General features: G+C 35.5%; 1 protein-coding gene across 3 annotated transcripts in view; it reads right to left on the bottom strand.

The window, feature by feature from the left end:
• The window catches only part of Nrt (Neurotactin), a 185100-nt gene that overhangs the window by 103674 nt on the left and 55063 nt on the right, over positions 1-26363 (bottom strand). For 2 of the 3 annotated variants that reach the window (XM_067107939.1, XM_067107940.1), the window contains exon 2: positions 2996-3066. The exons of the other annotated variant lie outside the window; for it this stretch is intronic. In XM_067107939.1, the coding sequence (XP_066964040.1) occupies positions 2996-3045 (50 nt within the window). In that variant the 5' untranslated portion in view covers positions 3046-3066. The remainder of the gene's footprint in view (positions 1-2995; positions 3067-26363) is intronic. 3 annotated transcript variants of the gene reach the window in all.

The raw sequence follows: 26363 nt of genomic DNA, 5'->3' as shown, positions 1-26363 counted from the left end.
ATTCAATCGCCGGTAGGCAATTCACAGGCTCAAATTCCCTGAATAACTCCTCAAGGAGATTCTTATCTGCACATTCGAAATCTGTAATTCACATATGCCTTGTCAGGTTTAGGGTTCTATAAGGGAAGGGCTGATGTTCTGAACGCTGAGAAAGGTGCTAATGCTCTCCTTTACGTTACGTTATGTTTCACCTTTTTCAGTTCTTTGTTCCTTCACGAATGTTATAACGGGTCTGACCTTAATGACTTTGAAAATCTTCGTCGAGAAAGTACTGTTTTTCGTGAATGAAACCACTTCTGAATAAACGAAGATATGAAAATGGAAAACTTTTACAAATGGCTAATGAAACGAACCCAAGTTATACTGCTGACTCATCCCGTGGCTAAAGATTGAGATGGGCCTGTAAAAACTCATTAAACTCCCAAGAAATTCTTGAAGTTTCACGAAACCCTTGATAATTTTCGCTAACTTTCATTGAGAAAATCAAAGAGCAAATGGATCGATGTAAATATTTTCTGCTGTATTGCGATTCGCTTCTCCTCTATACCCGTCCTTTACTTTTTGGCCACTGTTCCATCTTTTCCGCCACTCGTAGCTGTTGCATTCTTCATTAGGACTAAAAATCTTTGGCGTTCGAGAATTCAGCTTATAAATAGAGAATCTGGTTTGGATATCTTTCTTCTTTTTGTGATGGGAAACCTAAATGAGAAAAAACTATACCCAACGCGGCAAAACTTTATTTTTATGAAATTCTGTAAAAGATTTTATTCTAAGAAATCTTTGGTTTCTTCCGACTTTGGGAAAATGTTCTTCTAGAGGACAAATTCTTTGTTCACAGGCAGGGAATTGTAAAATACTATTAGATTTGAAAATACATTGTCCACGTAATTTTCTGAAAACGAATGAGAGAGAGAGAGAGAGAGAGAGAGAGAGAGAGAGAGAGAGAGAGAGAGAGAGAGAGAGAGAGGGAATGTATGAGACAAAGCTACCTCTCTACAGAACAATAGCAGCTGCATAAACAATGATACCATTGATTTCCAGTTCCTACATGTCCATCATTATTCCCGAAGTGAGAATAAAGAAGTGTGTACTTGTAAGCTTTTCAGCTTTTCTATTGCCATTTTCTTTCTCCGGGAGATTTGTTTCCAGAGGTTTTCTAGAGATTTGTCTTCAGGACGTAATGAATAGAAATGTAATAATTACTACCATAATTAGTGTCATAAATCATCACCATATTCAGCATAAAAAAAAGCTAATTATATTTAAAAACCGAAATATAAAAAAAGGTCCAATTGTTGGTATGTCTGAAAAGTAGAGTAGAATAGAAGTACCTGATTTTTATAGCACCATTTTAACTCAACTTTTAAAAGCATATCTTAAAAACTGTTATGTTGCTGAAGCCTTTGGGGAATACGTATTTCAAAACGATATGTTTTAGACACGGACCCATTCCTAAAGTTATGTATGTTTTTATTTTCCCTAACCTTATAACCATTGTTTTTTGGCGTTAGGGGGAAGTGCATGAAAAATGCGGAACTTTTTAATCATATTGTTTTCAAAATGCAGCTTCCAGTTTATAAAACGATAACATAATGATTATGGTCGAGTTTGGCTGTATGAAAAGAAAAGTAGGTGGAGAATATTCAATACTCATATCGAGTATTTGTTCACCTACTTCCAGTGCTAAAGTCATCCGAGGCCCTCCACGTGCTTAGTATCAATATGGTCTGGGCCTGGCGGAAGCACGGGAGAAAAATATAATTAGGCTTTAAGAAGATCTTCCATCGCCAGGAATATGGTGCCAATCCTTTTAACGCAGTTTAGAGGGGTTGCAGTTTTCTTCTAAGTAACAAATGTATACAGATACCTGTATGAGATTATTTAAATTTGGTTTTAAAGCATCCTGCTTCATTATGATATCCTCCTTTAACTCGGATACTGACCCTAGTTTTAACTGCCAGGGGTCACTAACGGATGAATGTAATAAGGATTTCTGTTCTCAACGTATGCCTAGTCCGTAGGTGTTCACGAAACACGTACGTCAAATATAAAAAAAATATGGAAATATCACAAGATTCAATGAAATTTGATATTATGAAATTTATGAACAGTCATCTAATGAATGTAAGTAAACGAAGACATAAAGTAAAAGTGTTATTAACTTAGGTCTGGAAACGTGATGATGAAACATTTGCACCAACGACCATTTCATATCCCAATTCTCTAAAATTAAGTTGATGTTATCAAATATATGCGTATGACCCAGTTTTAGGATATTCAGAATAAAGCTGATATACGCTTCAGGAAAACGCTTCTGACGCATTTCAGGACGAAGTCGTTTAGAAGCACATAGCGTTTACGGGATTCCATACTGGGTCTCCAATTAAAGCTACATGTTTATGAACTACCGCTTTCCTCGAACACACTAAACTGTCACGGTTCTAAATGAAAGTTCTTGTTATACAAACTGTTAATAAAAACGAACAGTTTATCTTTACATTTAATTAATACTATTGTGTATTTTCATCAACTTAACAGTGAGTGTTAGAGGAACAGAAAGAATCAGGGGTTACGTATTTTTGACATTTAAAAATCCAGGCCAATGGTTGGTATTCTCACTTGGAAAAATAATTATATTAAAAGGGATATTTAGTTCCCTATAAGTTATCAACATTATTACTGAATCATAATCATACGTTGTATTCTAAAGAAAAATCAAACTACAGCTGAGTATAATCAACAACAGCATCCCGTATACAGGAGAGAGAGAGAGAAAGAGAGAGAGAGAGAGAGAAAGTGTATAACACGATTAAGATAATGAGAACTTCAATCATTTACTTGAAGTCTTACCTTAAAACACTGAACCACCAAGCACTCATAGATCAAGCTTGAGAACAAGTCTCTGCTAGTCTAAAATCAAAACAATTCCTACAGCCATTACTACCATAACAACTACAACTACTCCTGCTGCTTTTACTGGTACTGCTGTACTCACGGGTAGTAGTGATGGTTGGATCGACCTTGGTTGGAATGATCCGAAAACATGCGGATGAGTGCGACAATTACCTGCAAAGAGAAGGGGAATCTTTCAGTTCGTGCGAGGTGATGGGAAATGAAGGAATGCAGATATATTTACATCTATAAAAAGATTAAAAAGTTTGTTTTACTTACACTCTACTGTAATAAGATTCTGAAAATTATTGTTTATTGTACAGTTGCAAAAATAAATAATCTATATATATATATGTTTATATATATATATATATATATATATATATATATATATATATATATATATATGTGTGTGTGTGTGTGTGTGTATGTATATATATACATATGCAAATAAAAATATATCAATATACATAAATATATATATATATATATATATATATAGTATATATATATATATATTATATATATTTATTATTTATTTATTATGCATACATACATACATACATATATTCTCTCTTTCTCTCTCCTTCATCGTTATTGGCAAATTTCTGATAGGGAAGTCAGTAACTAACTCAAAAAACATCCAACACCTTTTCCTTTCCATCATTTTCTTATAAAAACCTTCAAACCTCTTTATGAATAAAAGAGAGTCTGCAATTAGCCTCAGTGGAAGAGACTCCTCCACTATTTAAAAGTGCACTTCCGCACACCAAGGTACTCCTGTACCTTGGGGCACGGTTTATTAGTATTTCCAGCCATTGGCACTTTTCAAGGCATCATGCCCATACAGTATCAGTTACTCCCATTGTGGCACCAATTACTTAATGGCTGACTGAAGTCTGCAAGCAGATGAAACACCTGAGATTGTGGAAGTATTCTGCACATGAATTTCATCACTGATCAGTCAGTTAAAGGCTGAATGTAGCAGTTGCGAGGAAATTTTCTTCTCACAGAGTGTCCGCCCTGTGAAACCCAGGAATCAGACGACCGTATCGGGTGAATTTGGATGGAGGAAGATCTATAAAAGCTCCGGAATCCTTCCAAGAAGCATGTGCAGACAGGTCAAAACTTTCAGTTTGCAGGACTCTGCTAACAAAGTAATATGTGATCCTTTCGATGTGATATATACGTAGTGGAAAACTTCACCTTTTGTTATTAGACGCGAAGGAAAATCCGGGGATAAACTAGTTCAATCAAAAAAGGATGTTAGGTAAACAACGCAAGTCTAGATTATACTCTGTATTTACGAAAATGCGCAAGCTACGCTAGATTACAGCTGAACAATAATGCCGTCGTGGTTTTTGGGTAGTTTAGATAAAACTGGTTTTGCCCCAGTTGGGATAAGGTGTGAAAGAGTACAAGAGGCGTGTTAAGGGCCTCTGGATTCTGACCCATAAGCAGAGACTAGCGGTATCTTGCGTTGCCAGATGTTTTTTCCTTTCATTATTTTAATATGCCAGTGGTTAACTATATATCCAAATGAAAAAAATACATCAAAATAAGCCGTATATTAATTTTCCCAAATGGCTTGCTAAACCTGGGGCAGTTAGTTCACAGTCTGCGTACTGTATGTCCCATGTGGTGTATGCAATAACAAAATAATGATTTTGTCATCTTAAAAAATATGTAAGTCCATTATCTCCTTTTAAAAAGAGAGAAACATGAAAATAAAGACATAGGATGGTTGCATATGAAGTCACATGTCTTCGCCAAGATGGCCCAAGAAAGATTGATAATTGGGTCAGTTCAAAAATGGCTGGGTGTCTCAACTTGGTCAAACCAGGTTATTCCTGTAACAAAAGAAGCATGCAGATTGGGTCCAGATTGCATTACATTAAAAGGAATGAGACAGCAGATAACTAGGTTGGTCATGAAGCGGGAAGCCTCAAGTGCAACAGTTTTGCCCATGTCTGCCTTAAGTTGTTAATATCCTGAGATTGGCTCATCTGCGAGTTTTGACTACAACATGACCTCTAAGGACTGGAAAGCGCTCTCTAACGAATTCTGGATTGTGAAGGGGTTCAAGTGAGCAAGGAAACAACAAGGAGGAGTAGGGATAAAAATAGGAGTAAAGAAAATGTGTGGAAACGAATAACTGTAAAATGTATATATATATATATATATATATATATATATATATATATATATATATATATATATATATATATTTATATATATATATATATATATATATATATGTATATATATATTTATATATACAGGAAAAATTTTGACTTCTAGCAAGACGGATACGTAGAACAAATAGGACGACGTATAAATATATAGGTGATACATATTACTTATTTACAGCCAACGTTTCAAACATGGCTTCATCATCATGCTAAAATACAAAAATAACCACAATTAAAATCAAAATCCACAAAGGACTGAGTGAAAATCATTAACGGTAAAATATAGATTTTCAAGTCACAATTTTAAAGTTATAAATAACCTAACGATAAAGATTTTACTGAGTATATTATATTATTATATATATATTGATGTTATATATATATATTTTACTCAGGATGATGAAGCCATGTCTCTCGTATGTAACAAGTTTATTTAAATAAAGTTTGAATATGTGCATCTTCTTTGCTAGAATTTGTTCTTGATATAAAACATACAAAAGTCACAAATATATATATAGGAATATTTACTAAATATATATAAAAATAATATACATACATACAAATACCATAGATAAATAAAAACATACAATGCAGCAATGAATGAACGCCTAAAAGAAACACAAAATCAAGGCTAAGAAGGTGAGTGAAAGCTAGACTTTGAAAAGTAGAAATTTTCAAGAAAGTGATTTTGTGATTTATATATATATGTATAATATATATATATATATATATATATATATATATATATATATATATATATATATATATATATATAATATATATACATGTATATGAAGTGGAAAGTTAGATACAACAGCGGTTGTATCAGACCGCAGTAAATTTTTTTTTTACTGAAAGCAATAGCCATCAACGCAGTGAAATAAAATACCGGCGTGTCACAAACCAGTAGTTTAAAAAACGACCAGGTGACATATAGCGGAAAAACATGATTCTCATTCGATTCTTTCATTACAAATCATTCACGGAATTATTATTTTCGAAAAGCTACTCTTTTATTTTTTTAGGTAAAAGGTGAAATTAAATGGATGAAAATGTTAGCTGTCAAAGGAAAAGTTGTAAATAAACTCATTGTAGAAAGGGACAGAGGCAGAATAAAGATTTGGCAGGAGAAAAAAACGCCGTATTTTTCGGGTCATTGTCTTACTTAATAGAGAAAAGCAAATATACGTGTATTTTACTCATGAAGTAAAGAATAATCATTGATTGAATATCTCGCCGAGTTAATAATAATAATAATAATAATAATAATAATAATAATGCCTTTCTTTGTGGGCATCCACGACACCATACAACCCAAAGACAAAGAGATAAATGAGCATTACAAGATACCTCCCGAAGGCCCACGGATGCCAGAAACCCATAAATCTCTCCCCCGTCTTTTTCTTCCAGAGGTAGAATTGATATTTCTTGTAATATGCATCGCAGATGATAAAAAAAAAGTAAACATAAATCTAAAAGCAAATACACGAAGATTAAAAGTTTAGGGTTAGCTGTGAGAAGGGCCGCAGCAAGGGATCCATATTTCCCACTTGGGAGAGGTTATCCCAAATTCAGTATCCACAAGTTGGCGATGTTTGTAAATAAAGAGCAAACGAAAGGTAAGTATATACTGTAAATAAAAAAATGGTAATACCAACATTCTGGTGTAAATATGGTTAATATAGGTTTGTTATGATGAGATCTTAAATTTTGGGAGCTAAATGAGCCGTTATGTTTTGATTGTGTTTAGAGGTTGCAAGGGAATGTTTTCTTTGAAAATTCATCGATAGTTTCATTTTCATTTTCTTTGTCTGAAGTAGTAACGGTGCATCACTTCTAATCTAACCAGACGCAGGAACACTCACTCGCCCATCATGATTAACATGTAAAACAAATCATGTCTCTGAAGGCCACCGGAAGCCTATATCTTTCTCTCTCTCTTGGGAAGGTCAGTGACCCTGGCCCTTTAAATGAAGATCAAAAACTCCCCCGAAGATTAATGTAAATGAGTCACGCCATGGGGAATAACAAGGGACATTATGGCTCCCAGTGACGGAGGTCGTAGGAGCTCCGTCATTGCAACAAAGAAATAAAACAGAAGTGAAAATAAGAAATGAACGTTCATTGCATCGTGAATCAAGAATCGATTTAGCAACATAATTTACAATGAAAAGAACATTCAGAGGTGCAAGAACACATCAGAGAAACAAAAAAAAAAAAAACCGAGAAGCAAACAAAAGCAACTCTCAAGGAGAGTGGCCACAAGACGAACGCTGTGGCCACCTGAGAAGAGGACGATCTCATAATGGTAATCGTTTCCTCTGGGCACCCATTTCCCAGCCGTTAATAGGCTCTCTCGTTTAGAAGTACCTAGAGATTGCCTGGCTGCTCCCACAATCTATAAGAGTCGCCATCTGGAGAACATCAGTGCAGTCACTTTGAATCTTTGCCTTGGAATCGTAACTCTTCCCTGAGTTTGTTATTTTTTCTTAAAACCATAATAAGAATGACAAGTTGAAATCAAGAATAAAAGAAATTGCTTTAAATCAGTTACACGCCACTTGTTTAATTGAAGAATGGTAATAAAAGTAGTTTTCTAGTTTTAACCAGCATTATCTCTTAGGGCATGGGCTTATCTGCCGCAATCTGTATTTTGTATACAAAAATGGGAAAATTATGCTCGGTCACATTTACTAGCATAGCGCAGGTGGTATGAAATATTTGGGTTTTATGATCAATATGCAAATGGATTGTTGAGTGAAACTCTCTCTCTCCTCTCTCTCTCTCTCTCTCTCTCTCTCTCTCTCTCTCTCTCTCTCTCTCTGCATAAACAATTCTGTGTATATTTGACGGTAAATGTTCGTTTGTGCGCAGAGCAATTCATTTTTCCAAGGCAATGAAATGGGAATCAAGGTAGAAATGGAGAGTAGGATTTATACAGTTCTTCCATATTTTGGCGGCATTACTTAGATTTCTGTCAACAGCAAATATTCTTCATTTAATCGTAACTCTCATACGAATAGACTGTTTTCGTAATGCAAGATTGCCTTAATGCTACGAGTGTTGGCTACGCTAAATCAACAGACTTAATACCCCGGAATTCTTGCCGCACCATGCATGTCATGATTTTTTTTTCTTTCCATATCTTCATGGTGAAAGCACAAGACGTGGAACACCTTTCCACACCTGCTTATCGCTTTCAAAATCTCTCCTACTCAAACGAGTGAGGTGCGTTGCTCTAAAACCAATTGAAACATACAGCATATCGGTGTGCCAGGCAGCCTTCCAGGTAATGGAAATTGTGTGGTCGTTGCAGCGGAAAACGCAGAGTGAGGTAAAGCTCCGAAGGCTAGAAGTCTCAACTTTGGTCTGAACCAGCTAATACCGTCTGCCTGGGCTCGAAGGCGACTGATGGCCATGGAAAGCGATTTTATACTTTATTTTAAACTCTGCCACAAGTAAAAGAAATTTAGTGTCCATATAACTCATAGCATGTTGCAAAACGCCTATTTGCGTTTACTTCTGAAGATATGAAGTCCCGTATGAAGACTTCAAGTCCTTTAAAGCTAATCAAATCCCTCAACGCATTCTACACAGGGTTTTATTTTGAAAGGCATTCCGTCATCCAGGCAGACACCGAAATCGTTCTTTCTCCCTTCTTGAACAACAAAATATTTAAACATTACAATATTGTAACTCTCGAGTGTGCATCCATAACTATCATAGGCACTAGAGAACGATTCCATCTCACATATTGCGTTCAACAAAAGGAGCACAAACTCAAAAAGCTCTACTCTAAATTCGGCGAATGAAGACATTATACTCCTGATTACCGCCGACCTCATTATCTGATAGTCCCTGCTTTCCAAATCGAGGTGGTAGGAACCAGCGACCGAATTTAAAGAGACAATTTTTGTATTTTCATTTCGTTATCAGTTTTAGTTTTCTGTAAAAGAAAACTATTGTGCCGGCTTTGTCTGTCTGTTCGCAATTTTTCTGTCTGCCCTCAGATCTTAAAAACTACTGAGGCTAGAGGGCTGCAAATTGGTATGTTGATCATCCAGTTATCAAACATACCAAATTGCAGCCCTCTAGCCTCAGTAGTTTTTTTTTATTTAAGGGTAAAGTTAGCCATAATCGTGCTCCTGGCAACGATATAGAACAGGCCACCACGGCCGGCTGAGAGTTTCTTGGGCTGCGGCTCATACAGCATTATACCGAAACCACCGAAAGATAGATCTATTTTCGGTGGCCTTGATTATACGCTGTACAGAAAACTTGAACGCGCCAAGAAACTTCGGCGGATTTTTTACTTGCTTATCATCACCAATAATCGTAATCATAAATTCTGGAACATAAGGCCGTAATTCTCGTTTCGCTGAGAAAATCGAGCTCACGAAACCATAAGTAATAACGTTTTATTCAAACACAATCCAACACCTACCCAGATATTCGGATACCTTTTCGAGATTATTATTATTATTATTATTATTATTATTATTATTATTATTATTATTATTAACACTAAATAAGCATGCATCGTACAAAACCAGTTGGCAGTAAATACGCAGTTCACTGATAGGGTAGGCATAGATTAATATGAGTTCTATCTAAAGTCATATGTTGAGATTAGCAAAGATAAGCTACTTTGAGTCTGGTCAGTAGCTGGATGGGGAGACGAGGCGCCGTCAGCACAGACGTCCTAGTCACTGTAAACATCTGTGAGGCTAGCTACCTCATCCAAAGAATATTGTCAAAATAGAAATTATATATATATATATATATATATATATATATATATATATATATATATATATATATATATATATATATATATACTATATGTATGTGTATATATATATATGTGTGTGTATGTATGATATATATATATATATATATATATATATATATATATATGTGTGTATATATATATTTATATGAGTATATATGTATATATATATGTATATATATATATATATATATATATATATATATATATATATATATATATATATATATATATATATATATATATATATATATATATATATATATGCACACGCTCACCCATGTGAGGGGTTTGCACACACATGCCGTGTGGACTCTTGCTTACATATCCGCGCGAATCGATTGATGTCTGTGTACATTTTCCGGGTAAGATACCATCACTCACACGCTACAGTGCTCTTGGCCAGATTGCCCCCCTGAACCGTCTATCCCTTTCCCGTCATTATCTCTGCTCTATTCCTTCCTCACTCTTCCAAGTCTTTGTACCTTTTCCATCCCACTTCTGTTTATATGTATATGTATATTTTTATACATTTGTGTGTATATATATATATATGTATATATATATATATATATATATATATATATATATATATATATATATATATATATATATATGTATGCATGTATACACACACATATATATATGTATGTATGTATACGTCACTCAACTTATTTATCTTACCGTCAGTATCTATAATGTTTATTCCTTCCTTTTTGTGGTCTTTTTTACCCTTTTCTGTCACCATTATATCATTCTTCGTCTTTATTTACTATAACTTCTCAGAGTTTCCATAGTTCAAATATAAATTTTCTTCGGTTTCCGTTCAACTCCTGACATATTTTTTATACGTGAATTTTTTTTTTTTTAAATTCTTGACTACTTTATCTAAACATTTTCCACTTCCTTGGTCTGAATTGTTTTCATCTATATATCTTCCATCCGTTTTTACGCTCCTCGTGGCAAAATATATTTTTGCCATTTTGCCAACTTTTCTTCCAAGTCAAGACACGACGCGACGTTGTGCTCTCACGTCTTCACGAAAGTGAGGGATTGCCAAGTGCCCGCTGATGGAAGGGGAAAATTGATAAAATACTTGCTCTACATCACTTCATTTTTTCTTTTTTCCCTTCTTTATTCACTGACTTGTGTAGTGTCTCTTCGAAATTCCTATGTAAAAGACGGATTGTCTGAGAGAGAGAATGAATATGACGCACGTGATACCAGATATGAAGACTAATAGTGACATCCATCGACCATAAATCAGGCTTCCGCTGCCTGGTGGATCAATGATTATTATTCTGTATATGTCGTTGTTAGTCGCTGTGTATTTGCGTACATACAAACGTTCATACATGCACAGAAATAAGGAAGCGTGTTTTAATATACAAATATACGAGCGTGTACATACACTTATAAACGCATATATATGCGTGTATATATATATATAGAATATATAAATACTGTATATATATATATATATATATATATATATATATATATATATATATATATATATATATATATATATATATATATATATATATTTGCTTAAGCAGTTTTAATAAGATATTCAACATGTCTCTCTCATATGTAAAGTAAATTAAGAAGAACAATAAGTAATGAATAGAAAATTTAGGAGCAAATATTACAAAATATTCAGAAAAGATTCTACGTCGTTAGCGTTAGTAGTAAAATAACTTCCTTTTCGGGCATGTGATAATTATATAAACATTTATTTTGTAAATTTTCTGCATTATTTTCGTAATCGTGATTTGATGGAGCCTTATTTCATAGGGTTCTTTCAAAACCTTAAATTCATATTTCATACAAGTTCTAATTTTTTTTATCATAAGTCCTTAGATATTTGTTTCAAGTATGAGATTCTTGTAAATGTACTAACGTCAATAATTTACTTGATACATAAATCTTATATTTTCCCCAGAGACGTCTCACAAAACGGAATCATCTTGCAAGGGAGGATTTTCTCCCGATAGCGATATTAATGTATTTAATAATAGATATATCTTTTATTTTCCCCAGAGACATCTCACAAAACGGAATCTTCTTGCAAGAAGAAATTTTTCCCCGATAACGATGAAATATTTTCGTTTCTTCCTCCGTGTTTTTGTTTTTTGTAAAGAAGATTTTTCCCTTGATAAAGATATAAGATCTGTGTTTCCTCTGTTTGTTTTTCCTCTCATTTTTTTAGGGGAGGGCCTCCTTCTATATGTTATCCCGCTCAAAGGAGGGGTAATGTAATAAGGGAGAGTTTGGACAAAGCATCAAAGAAGGTGGATGATATTGCTTCTTCTTTATCTTGATACGCGAGCAGATCTCTTCTTTCTTTGTTTTATTCAACTATTGCTTCCACCAGCATTCCTAGGGAGTTTGCATTTATTATTTGGCTCGATTTAAAACTACTTCATGTACTTTAGATTACTTTTTCTAACATTACTTTTCTTTCTAATTGCATTTTTTTTCTGGAGGCTGGCTTATGCTTTATACAAAACGTTCATTAAAATGAACTTCTAAACTACGCGGCCAATATGTCTTCAGTTTTTGACAATGACACATTATCCTTTACAAGTTACTGATGCCACGTAATCCATCTTCGGCTAAATTAGATGTAAAGTTTGGGAAACTCTCTCTCTCTCTCTCTCTCTCTCTCTCTCTCTCTCTCTCTCTCTCTCTAAGGAAGTTTGATGTTAAGGCCACTCCAGTGTCTCTGTTTAGCTCATGTCCGACGGAAAACAAGAGAAAATCCAGAGAAATAATGAAGCGAAGAGTTTAAGCCTGAAGAAAACGGGAGATTTGCCTGTTTATAATTGGAGGATTATAGATTTCAAAGAAACAGGAGTGGTGAAAGGGTTCTTCAGCCTGGCAATGCCGAAATAGTCAGCAGATCGAGAAAGTAGTATATATGGCGTCCGAATGTGAACTTTCTCTCATAAACTTAGTTTTTATGCAACGTGAATCTAAATTTTAGCCAGAACTTCCTGTTACGACCCTTCCTCCTCTGCTAGTCAGCTATCAGCAGCCCCGAAAATATTAGTGGCTTCTCGTGACATTTTTTTTGTTTTGTTAGGGACTTGTTTGGTCAGTAATTGGATAGGTGACCAACCAGTGAATGCCACAGGGTATTTTGTTCGTTACAATAGAGTTGGCTTATGACTGAAAATCAAGTAATATTCTGTCAGGTCAGTACACGGATAGGTGACCATTAATGAAAGCCTGGCGATGTTCTCAAAAATATGTGTGGGTAGGGGGAAGCCTACTGGAACTTAACAGGTCTTCTTCGGGAGCCTTTATAAGAGGCAACGAATCATGATGTCTCAGGAAGTCATCGGTGAGTGAGTGATAGACATGGAAACGTATTTTAATGACTAGGTTTCGAATCTGCCACAAATCTTAATGAGGATCGTCGTTTAACAGCAACATAGGGAATTCATTTAAAATGAATACTCATTAATTTGTTCAGCGTTATTCGTAGTCATTACAGTTCTTCACTATTATATATCGTAGTCTAGGGTACCGATATTTTTTTCGTAAGCATGATTTACATTCGAAAGGCAGAACTTACTGAATGATGATAATGACAAGAAACTGACACTTTATGTTACACTGATCCATGTACAATAATTCTAACAAGAACTCTGCTCATTAAACTATATTTCATCTATAGTGGCATAATAGTTGCAGCGTATTATTCCGGTACGATATTTACCAAAACGGTTATCTTTAAAACAAATCAGTTCAGAGATGTGACAGTTTTATTTAAACCAGCAGTTTACCCAATGTGTGATCGTTCCGACATCTTTATCACTCACTGCTCAATGCACATACATATTTTCATTAACAACGAGAGAGAGAGAGAGATCATTTATGTAAAAACTAGAGTTAAAATGGAGTCAGTAATCAATACCAGTGATTTGTTATCCTGAATTTACTGTACGATTTCCATATGGGGCGTCTAACATGGCCGAATTTACATAGAGGGGTTGTCTTATTTATCGGAATAACCCCAATCTGCGAAAGTGGTCCGAACTGGGATATGGGAGGTCAACTCCATTGCGTCAATGTGGATGCCATATCTTTGGGGGGTCTCTCTCTCTCTCTCTCTCTCTCTCTCTCTCTCTCTCATCCCTAACAATTTGCAAATAACTGCAGATAGTGACTTATGATGCATACGAAATTAAGATTTCCCTTTTACTTGCTGGGATTATGTTTTCGCAAAGTTGCGTCCTCAGAATTCTTCGACACTCCAGTCATCACGATTTCAATTCCAGGATTAGTTACATTAACAAGCTTTTATAAAAAAAAAAAAATAAACGTATTTTCTTTCTTTGTTTGACCTAATGATATGAAGGGGATAATATATGTTCGTAAAAAACATCATAGGTAAAGAGAGATACGGTTCCCCTTACGGAACAGAGACAAGATGAGAAAAGAACAAGCAAATGCAATTATTATAGAGCCCATTTCCATCACCCAAAAGGCAGGAATAACGACCATATCAACGTTTACGACCACATTAGGGGAAGACCCCCCCCCCGCCCCGCCAAATGCGTGCATCCATATTCCAAATATTCATCAAAGCTTTTATTCTATCTCGTCTTTAACCCCGGCCGGTGAATACAAGAGCAGGCTGTATAACAAACAGAGTTAAATCCCCCTCCCCAGTTCATAATGCTGACCACCCTGCCTTCCCTTCTGGCGGGAACATCGCGGCTTCATATTCTGGAAATGCTGACACTCACTCACAGGCTGCTGCAGTTCGGCCCTGTCATCGAGTAGATCGGCGAAATATTAGGTGGTTATGATTGACTGGCTGACTGACAAGTACTTTTGAGTATATCAGTCAGAGAATATGTGCCACTTAAAGACTAATTAACATTTTACAGCACATAAATCAGACTGGAATAAATGTCGAAGGTAAATAGAGCATTAACTCAAAACGCCTAAGTGCGTTTTGAAAGAAACAGTTTAAAGCTTAATTCCAATGTTGGGGGTTTGTGGGGCTATTGGTCATCTTTAGGTCTTACATTTAGTTACACTAAACTAGGTGATTATTATATAACCAGTTTTCTGAATCGTGTGGCTGTGTCATCGTCATTATACCATGGCCTTCAGCAGGGTTGGTTCTGAGTTCCTTTGCTTTTCTTCCTTTCTCACAAATGGGCGATCTCTTCGAGGAAAACGTGCGAGGGTAGTTCTGGTCCCTCGGCTCTTTCCATAAGAGTGTGTGCTCATATGGGATAACAATTATGTAATCAGTTTATTTTAATTATGAAGCCAATGACGAGGAGATCTAATCTACATCCTCAATGTGTTGTGGATGAGGGCATCTCCACTTGAACGCGACATGCTTGGCTTCGAACCCCACCGGGAAGCAAATTCCCGAGATGTATACTACTGTAGTATTGCACCAGCCCGGGTTTTTTTGCCATGCCCTTAGGTTAGGTTAGGTTAGGTTGGGTTAGGTTAGGTTTGCTTAATGCACTTACATAACTTTGGGGGTGGGAAACATAATGGGATTATTTTCAAGAAAATTCTCTGGTTAGTGTTTAAGATATGGCGTTCCGCTTTTTTCAGGGAAAGGTCCGGTACTCGGTTCAATCTCGGGGAAAATGCCACCGGGAAAGGTCAGTCTTCATTTACTTCCTGTTCGGATACAGTGGTTATGCAAGTAAGCGTTTCCAAAAAATGTTAGGAAATCCAGAAGTTTCTTACTGTTAAGTAAACAAAAACAAAACAAAAAAACATACATATTTAACGTGAATGAATCTGACAAATAGATTCAAACATAAACAATAGAATATCAAATACTAGATGAAAATGGAGGAAATATTTGATAAAGCGAATGCATCCTTAGTAAACTATGCATGGGACCTTGAGTCTTATTTTTGTTGGTTTAAGGGCAGGTAATGAATGACCTGCACACATACCGAATAGGATACACATAATTTACATGCATATTGCTTCAGATGTTTCCCGAATGGAGATATCTTCTTCTTCATCTTTGAATTTATTTCCCATTGTGTTCCTCATATTGTCATTTATCCACCACAACTATTTTCATTTAATTTTATATTGCCCTTTTATAATGGTTTCTGTGCGTGTTTCGGTTTTAAGATATTATGACAAAGTCAATTATGCTTTATCATATTAGGCTTATAATATCATTGTTTTCTTCAGGAGAATTGTACTGTATGAAATATTTTCTTGTTTCAGTAACTCCTTTAGTATGTAACAATGGTTTCCCTTTTTCATGTCTCGAACTTATTCTTGCTAATAGTTGGTCCATTTTTATCAGATCGTAAGTCAACTATTTTTCTAAAGCAAAATCTAATTAACTATATTAACAAACGAATGGACTGATGATTCTCTTTATCTTACGCTCACGAAATGATACACTGAATTTTTAAGAGCTAAAGTATAAAATGTAAATTCATACGCGAACAGTCATCAGATATTCATTATAAAACTTCCCTTCCTAATAACTATTTTGTTTTATTCATGATAATCATTAGGTACATAATTCAATCTGTTTTTCAAAATTTTTTTGGTAAAATGCATCCATAGCTTTTAGGTCGGTTCTCTCTAAGGAAAAGTATCTCATTGATAATAAAAATATCTGTTTTTATTTCTGTCTGAAAAATTGATATTTGTCAATAAACGGCCGAACGAAATTAATTCGTAAATTCCGCATTAATTTCCAGAAAAAAGTATTATTCATAATCTCATTACATATTTTTCAATATTCATCTCTAAATGACCGCACGAATTGAACTCATGAATTATGCATTTATATTATGAGTTTTGCATAACTAATATCAAATCCCTTTTTCAATTAATAATAATCCGAACAAAATCTATGCAAATTTCTTTACTACGGACTTATCTAAAAGAATGCAGCTCTTGGGAGGTTGTATTCATATATATATATATATATATATATATATATATATATATATATATATATATATATATATATATATATATATATATATATATATATATATATATATATATATATATATATATATATATATACACACACACACACATACATACACATTCATATTTCACCCATTCAGGCTGAGGTAGAATGAGTTAAGTTTTACCGTTATTATTCCCCGCATGAGATCAATATCCCTTATTAACACCTCAGCGAACAGACTAAATTTCGCACGCTTATTCTATTACTGACTTCATTTCAACCATAAACTAACGTCCTCTGATCAGTGGTCACCGACGACTTGTGGCCTGACTGGTCCGCGACTGAGTTATTCGATAGCTGTCTAAATCACATCTATAGGGTTTGTGTTATGCCCAAGTGAGTATACCTGAGTGCGTGTTACGTGTGAGTGTGTGTACGTGTGTATTTTAAAGCATAATTTTCGATGAATCAGTAATTAAAAATTTTTAGAGCTGCTTCAGTGCTATTTAATTTTTGGGCACAATTTCCCACTAAATTGTAGATATTTCTTCCAGCAGATTTCACTGACGATCACATTGTCTTGAAGTACAAGGAGGTAAATAATCGGTTTAAGTCGTTTTAAAATCAAACAGGTATTTCACCGATACGTCTTTGTCTTAACACAGTTGAAATTTACTGGGGAAAACAGGTGACTGGTGTACAAAGGATTACATGGATCTACCGCCCTGAAGCATGAAACATTCCAGTCTTCGCTGAAACCACAGACAAGAAAAGTGTGATACATGTATAGAGACGTGTTTGTGTGTGAGTATTTGCTTGTGCAGAACATGCAATATTCGCGCCATATTCGTAAAATCTCTCCTGGACGATTGCAAGGACTCTTGACGTAGGAACTTATCCAATCTCGACAGCCGTCCAAGTTTCCATAAGCACTTCCTAGGGGCACTACAGTCTGCCGAAGGGGATCGTTGCAAAGGCGCCGATTCCGAGGGGCTGCACTTCAAAGGGGAGTTGTGTACCATAACTTGGGTTATTAAGGAAATATATGCAAAGTTTGAAGGGGCTCAGAAATGGAGAATCTGAGGGGAAAATTGAAGGTGTAAGGGGAGAATTGAAAGTAACTTGGTCTACATATATTTACGAGCAATTTCGTTCAATTACGCGACAACGTTCCCTTTCGTTTCTGATTCCTGATAAAATGTATGTTTAAATCGTGGACTCGTTTAAAATCTTATCTGGAAATAGAGATAAAAGAGAATGAAAGAAAGAGTACTGTTTAAAGTGACTGCATGTTTCTTAAAAATGCAACGTCTCTTTTCTCAATTTTTCACTCAAAATCATTTAAGACCAAAACAGAATTAATTCAAAACATGCCCTGCCTCTTGCTCATAATTGTTTTAGTTTAAATTTTATTATGTGCACTCGATCCTACCTGACTTCACTATCTTGTTCATGTATTTTCAAGATAGTCTTTTGGAAATGCAATTCTTAACTAATCTAAAAGATGTACAGTGCCAAGCAACAGATGAAGTTTATTTACTTTAACACAAACCAACACGAAGTGAGAGTAGGCAAATGATTGTACTAAACCAATAAAGGCTTACATTATCTACTGCTTCCAGGTAACACTATGGACCTTTGTATTTTGACCTGAAACATCTTTGAGGGTCAGGGCTTCAAGGGTAATGTGGAGACAAAAGAAATAAACCTCCACGCAGCTCCACTTTCATTACGCGTCGTCGTGGACCACTGTTGTTAGATAACATGTGAGGTCATTCAGTATATCAGTCATATGAAAGCTGTTTTTTTTTTTTTTTTACCTGACTGTTAAGCAAAAAAGGACGATTTTCAGAATTTTATTTACGTTTTCGAACTACTGTAATGAAAAATTCCCCACCCCCCAAAAAAAAAAAATTGAAAGGAGATTTGGCCATTTTTATACCTCCTGTTTCCCTTGCTATGGAAAATCAAAAATCATTTAAAAGGCAGACTGTTGCATTTTTCAGTCATATTCGTTTTACAACTACTATTTAAAATGTCAAATGTTGAATACTGCAAGTTCAGCTGCAGAGAGCAACAGTTCAAAATCTTTTTCAACTTTTTTAAACATTCAAAACGATAACGGGGCAAAAGGAGATTGGTCAGGGTGCTTGGTGGGGTACATTATGAATACCAGTGTGATGCTCGATAGGTGAAGTCTGAAGGTTCTGATACTTATCAGAATCTTCAGACTTCCCCCAGTTGCGAAAGGGAAATGATAAGTGACATTTGCAAGTTCCCACTTTTAGTTTTCTAAAAAGAAAACTATTGCGCCGACTTTGTCCGTCAGCACTTTTTTCTGTCAGCCCTCAGATCTTAAAAACTACTGAGGCTAGAGGGCTGCACATTGGTATGTTGATCATCCACCCTCCAATCATCAAACATACCAAATTGCAGCCCTCTAGCCTCAGTAGTTTTTATTTTATTTAAGGTTAAAGTGAGCCATAATGGTGCTTCTGGCAACGATATAGGCCAGGCCACCACCAGGCCGTGGTTAAAGTTTTGTGGGCCACGGCTCATACAGAATGATACCGAGACCACCAAAAGATAGATCTATTTTCGGTGGCCTTGATTGTACGCAGTAGCGGCTGTACAGAAAACTCGATTGCGCTGAAGAAACTTCTACGCATTTTTTATTTGTTTTATTAAGCTTAAATTACAGAAAGTTGTAAACAATGAATTATAGTAGCAAACTATTTATCCCCCATCTTCAAATATTTGTCAAGTTGTAGAACAGCTGTCCATTATAACTGGGAATTTTATGTAACAATTATACAGAATGACTTAAAAAATGCGTGTAAGTGAGGATATCTGTTAAAACGACAGAAATCAACACAATATCTAGAATGTTTCTTTTCAAATACCCGACCATGAAACTGTTCGATGTTGGAGTAAATGTTTTAGCCTTATGAGGAACGGAGATCTTTTGATGGCTGAGGCTCAGAATGATCTGAATTCGTAAGCTTTTATTTAATTTGTCTTGAAAGCCCACAGATGGACAAAACGATGCAGGGCTGCCGTTTGCCACTAACAAGTTATGATTGACCTTTATTCAGCGAGGATGTATCGTAAGCAGGACCCAGTTGGGAAGAAATGAAATATTATGCCAAAAAACAGAATGGTTATTAAAATTCAGTGAGTTTAAAAAAAAACAGGATTAACCTAAGACTGGGAGAAAACATCTTTATTTATTTGTTTATTCGGCTTGTTGTTTGAGCTCCTAGAAGTCCCATGCCAACGTGTTCCCCTTTTTCGTCTACTGAATTTAAATTATGCTAATTTCATGTGATAAACTGTGTAGTACACCCATAAAACCATATCCAAACACGGGGTCTGTCTAAATCCACAGCGCCAAAGAGAAGATGAATGTTGAAAAAAATTCCCAAACAATCTACAATTCACATCGAGTGGAACTTTTAAATAAAAAGACTAAGAAAGATTTAAAAAAAAAAAGACTATGAATTATTGTAATCGGCAAACCTTTTAAAAGCTTCATTCTAAAAAACGCTTCATAAATACAAGAGAAGGATGACAAAAAGTTAGCCGAGTTGCGACCTTGAAATGATGAAGCAACCAACTTAAGTTTTCCCGCTATTTTTTGTAATACCTACTAAGGCTTCATTTGACTTTCAAATTTCTTAATCGGTCCTCGTGTTATTGGGGTTGTACAGAGAGAGAGAGAGAGAGAGAACGCAGAACTGTCACATCCTTCTGAAATATTAAAGCAAAACACTTTCCTAAACGATGATTACTTCTCTCATCACCTCATGACATTATTTTAGATCATGAAAAACAGAAGTCTACCAAAAAAGAAGTTAATCTTGCTAAAACGTTCCGAGGTTGAAGATCACGATGAGAAGAAGCTCATTTGATTAACAGGCAACGTCGCTCAAGGGGGTCATCACGCGCTCAAGAGTTTATGATTCCAAGAGACGCTTTTACTGCGCCCATTACACCTGCCGGAAGCCATGGAAAAAGATCGTCGAGGAATGACTTGCAAACATCATCTGAAGTGATGTAACTACATCAGTAAACACCAGAAGAGAAATCGACTTTTTTTATTAAATGAATAAAAGTGTTCACTTTTTCTATGACTTCCGCAGAACTGGAGAAGCAGACTTTGGTCTTTAAACGCACAACATTGCAGCCGAAACATTAAATCGTATTACGTGACTATAGTAAGGTAACGCTTACTATTACACATGTAGCAACTACCGTCACGTCGCTTTTAAGATAACCCGTCCTCAGTTTTTAATTTCTAACATAACTGCTCTGTGTACACACGACAAAATATCAATACTATCAAAGCATCATATATTCATAGTCAATATTTTCAAATAAAAAATAACTAAAATCTATAATGAACAATAGCCCTTAAAACAGTGGAGTGTACTAAAAGAAAAGGGAAATATAAGTACGCAAAGCTCAGGGTACGAACGAGCCATAAAAAATGAGTCACTTTGCCATAAGTTTTTATGGAAATGGGTCTGGGGGTCGGAACTTCGAGTCCAGAAAACCGATGTATATTGAAAACTGGTCCATTCTGGGTCCCCATCTCGTAAAACTAATGGGTTTAAAGAGCCGTGTAACAGGAACCGAGTTATATGTCACGGTGTCTTCGAAGTTTTACGATATATCGGTAACTAAAGTTGCCCAACAGAGGCCGATGCATCTATCAGATGGGACGAAGTTGGACAACTGTGATCGACGTCGGCTGTTGTCTCCGCCGGCCGTGTCTGTCACAGTGTCTTCTCCGCTTCCTAAGAATTAGAAAAGTTTGCCCGGGTACTGGGGCAAGTGTTAGCGATGCAGAGCAAGATGGACTGATGACAAAGACTTTAGCAATCTCATTGTCAGTTAAAATGATTTACAATGGCTAAACGATCTTGGGAACATACAAAACAGCCTCTGACTAGATGAGCAAGCAAGAGAAAAATTCCCAGTGGTGGAAAGGCAATTTGAACTCTTAGAAACTCTAGAAGACATGATTGAATTCGAGGACACTTACACATTCGACGAAGTGTCATACTACAAAAGTAATCACAACAATAACAATAACTAGCTTCATTTTGAAAAGCTAAAAGTATAAATAAATTAGAGATTTCCCGTACACCGTATTCCAAGACGAGGTCATTTCAGATTGAGCGGTAAGGTCATTGTAGCTTGCTCGCCCTTCAGAAAGAACCTTGTCTAAAAATTAGCTGCCAAGGAATTATGGAGACATCAGCGTGACACTCATTGGACTCAGGCTCGCTGATTAGCAGGAGCAGCAGCAGCAGAGGCTTAAGTTCTCGGTACATGGTAAAATTGCAGATATTTTTCTTTGCCCCCAGTAACAACGCTTTTGGCCTGAGATGAGCTCGTTACCGGAAATCCTAACATAACATTTAGATTTTGCGGCGTTGTACTGAACATAAAGTTTTATAATCTTCTTGTAATAATACTTGGTAATGGCTCATTTTATACGGAATTCTCAAAAACCTCAGAATAAAACCAAATAAATTTGACTAGAAAATTTGGGAAACAAACACGACATTCAGGAAACTTTAAAACAAGCAACAAAGTCCGATACAGAACAAATAATGCTAAGAAGAGTATACTGAACATGCGGGCGACTGGAAACAATATAGAAACAGAGGTTTCTCCAGAGGCTTTTCATACCAGCATCAATGATCTATCGCTCCTAGAATCTCCCCAAGGCAGTCGTAAAAATATTTCTTCCTAATAACGCTCTTTCCATGAGCTAAGCCACTTTCACGTCCTTCCAGGATATCTGCCTCGTGTCTTCTAGAGCGCTTATGGAAAGACAATTGCTGGTCTGGAAAATCCTTCTCACAACATTTGGCCATCCGCAAAATATTGGCCGCTCCCCATAATAGCCATCCTGGTTATCCTCCGAAATAATATTTTCGACTGGGTCGCAGACCGTGGGTCGCCCTTACTCCAACAGCCCTTGCTAGTGGCCCCCTGCACAGTCTAGAAAACATTTTTTTTAGTGTTTACTAGGTAAGGATAGTTTAGCAAGACTGTAGTTTTCTGGTGCCTCTAAATTCGCAATTGCATCATAGCACCAACTGAACAGAGTATATTTATCATTTCACAGTGAAATTCAAAAAACGTGACAACAGTAAGATGAATAGTTGTATATTCTTCGCGACAGACGACAAATCCTCTGTGTAGGGGTGGTATTGGTTTGGGAGGCGGGAGGGGGAGTCAGGGGAGGGGAGGGGGAGATCTGTGTTGTAGGGGAAGGGATAAAAGAGGAGATGGGGATGGCTGGCTGAGAAACGAGCGAAGAAGGAGTTGCGGTCATTGTAATATCTTGGGATAAGTGTGAGTCGCAGAATGGCTGGTCGGATCAGTCTGGGACGACAATGGGAGTTTGTTATTGTTCTTTAGGAAAGTTATCATCATCAAGGGAGTAATAACAGCGGCTCAAGCACACACAGCTCGCTTATTTATTCGGGATTTTTATTTCAGCTGAAAGAAACATTTTGGGAAGTTGTCCCAAGGAGGAATTTAATCGAGAAAAATAAGATAATTTGCCTTTTACGAGAGCAATAATTGTTCTCTCTCTCTCTCTCTCTCTCTCTCTCTCTCTCTCTCTCTCTCTCTCTCTCTCTCTCTCTCTCGTGGATTCGTATTTGTCAAGAATTTCTGAATAATTTTTGGACATTTCAGCTTTTTCGGACCCAAGACACGCGAATCGATCTGCGTCAGCGAAAGGAACCCAGACAATTTGTCTTCGTTCCATTAAAAAATATCACTGACTTCGCAGATTATCCTGACAGATCTGGACATCAGAGACTTTTGATTTACCCAACAATATAAAAAAAATGATCGAATGATATTAGGCGGAAACTGCGTACCGGACTTATTGGTATATATGAATTTCGAGGGTTGTCAGTTAGGTTGAAGGAAATCCTTAAACTTGTTCATAAATTGTTCTGTATTTCAACAACTTATGAACAAGTTGAAAGATTTTCTTCAACTTGACTGATCAAGCCAAGTCTAACTGTTCTACAGTGAGAACATGCTCAGTTATTGGAATTTCAATTACAATAATGAAGTTAAATGGGATTGGGACCCAGTGGTTAACAAAAGAGTAAAAGTAAAACGTTAAGGGAGCATAATATATCGCACTGGAAAAGATCTTTTACACAGTTATGTCTGTTGGTGTATATTATGCAGTTTACTAAAGCAAAGAGTCTGATTCCACAACAAACATTCAAATTTAATATGCAACAGAGGATTGAAATAACGCAATACCTACTAACAAAAGGTCTGCAAGCAGCTAGACATATACACACATATATATATATATATATATATATATATATATATATATATATATATATATATATATATATATATATATACATATATATATATATATATCTCTCTCTCTCTCTCTCTCTCTCTCTCTCTCTCTCTCTATATATATATATATATATATATATATATATATATATATATATATATATGTGTGTGTGTGTGTGTGTGTGTGTGTGTGTGTGTGTGTGTGTGTATGTATGTGTCTGTGTCTGTGTCTGAGGATATCTCTTAGAGCACACGTAGTATCTTGGCAATACTTATAAAAATATTTAAAGAGATATTTCTCTTCACAAATCCGCAGGCTTGTACAAACATAATCATTCATGTAAATCAGTTTCAAGATACGAAGACATAATAATAATAATAATAATAATAATAATAATAATAATAATAATAATAATAATAATAATAATGATAAGCGGGAAAGCGATTGTTATGTACAGAAAATTACAGAAGAAAACGTAGCCGTCAAGACGTCCTGAAGACCATCATAACGGTACAGAGGAAAAAGAGAGAAGGTCCCATCTTCTGCGACATTATTCAATTTGCTCTTATTATAGATTTCCCTTCAAAAAGGAAACCGGAGCACATCACTCTCACAACACGTGTCTGGGAAAATATATAAAGATATTTCCCAATAATGGGAATACGTGATCTCTCAGGGGCCACGTTCCCTTGCCAGGATTACCTTCTCCTGTAGGGTAGACTGGAAGCGAGGTCGTTCTGGCTTCTTTTTTGAGTGGTTGTAAGGGGCCGAAATGTTGTGGAGGAATTGCCAGTGGAAATGTAATCGAAATGATTTCCATATCTCGCGCTGAATGCTTCGGATAATGAGAACGAATGGGAACCTGCTATTCTGTCTTTTCGTGTGGATATGATTCTCAGAAAAAAGAAATAAAATTAATGTTCTTGTAAAATGTGAGATTAGGTGGGAATCATTTGCTACATTACGGTTCTTCCGTCAGGACATGTTGAGAATGGGCGTGAAATGAGAGATAATACGATTTGCTATTTCGTCTTCTTGTCTTTGGTTAGTTTTGCTAAATCTTTTAAAAACACTACTAGTTTTCTCGAAGGAACGGAACAACTTGTGAAACATATCTTTAAATGGTTATAGGATATTATTAATATTTTCTGGATATACGAGTTAATATGCTGATCTTTTTTTTTAGCAAATATGTTTATATTGAAACAACAGTTTTCTCAGACTCAGGTTTTAAGCACTTGTGCAATAAAGGTTTAGGACAAATTTACGAAACTAGCTTTAGAACCATAAGCACGTCATTTTGTGGACGATGTACACAGTACACACACATTTGATTTTTAAAGTACTCGCTAAAATGTTTGTAAATGAAAATTTGGAAAGTTTTACGTTATTAGAAACATTTAATAATTAAGAGATTTGAGCTGGTAAATTATTTTTTATGCATTTTGATAAAGTATTCTCTCTCTCTCTCTCTCTCTCTCTCTCTCTCTCTCTCTCTCTCTCTCTCTCTCTCTCTCTCTCTCCTTTTACCTGCGGCTGAGAGGTTAATTTCTCCCAATTAGCAAGATAGCATGTACGTTCCCATAATGACTCTCCTATTTACTTGTTTTTATGGGTCGTCTTGCAAAGACTTTTGAAGCAATCACAGTGTGAAAGTCTACCTGGTGGTGCTTTTTGCATATTCCTCTTGTATATTATAAATTTTTTTGATAAGTAATTCCATTAACTTTACCGCCTTCCAGTTCTTTCAAGATGCCTTTGCCAAGCAAATTACTGTTCAAAGAAAGACAGAGTTCCTGGAGATAATGGACTAGGTAGCTATTTTTTCAGCTATATATATATATATATATATATATATATATATATATATATATATATATATATATATATATATATATATATATATATATATATGTGTGTGTGTGTGTGTGTGTGTGTGTATATATAATATACATACATATATAATATTATATACTTATATATATATATATATATATATATATATATATATATATATATATATATATATATATATATATATATATATATATATATATATATATATGAACGGCAATGAACTGCTTTCTTTACGCCCATTTTGTTACGTTTTTAATTCACTAATATCGTCGACGCATTTGTTACAAGATAAAAGACGGCGCAAGCCATATTACAATATCAATCACTTCG

Source organism: Macrobrachium rosenbergii, chromosome 8 (genome assembly GCF_040412425.1).
Source record: "Macrobrachium rosenbergii isolate ZJJX-2024 chromosome 8, ASM4041242v1, whole genome shotgun sequence".
Lineage (NCBI taxonomy): Eukaryota > Metazoa > Arthropoda > Malacostraca > Decapoda > Palaemonidae > Macrobrachium > Macrobrachium rosenbergii.
This window is presented reverse-complemented; position numbering and strand designations above follow the sequence as displayed.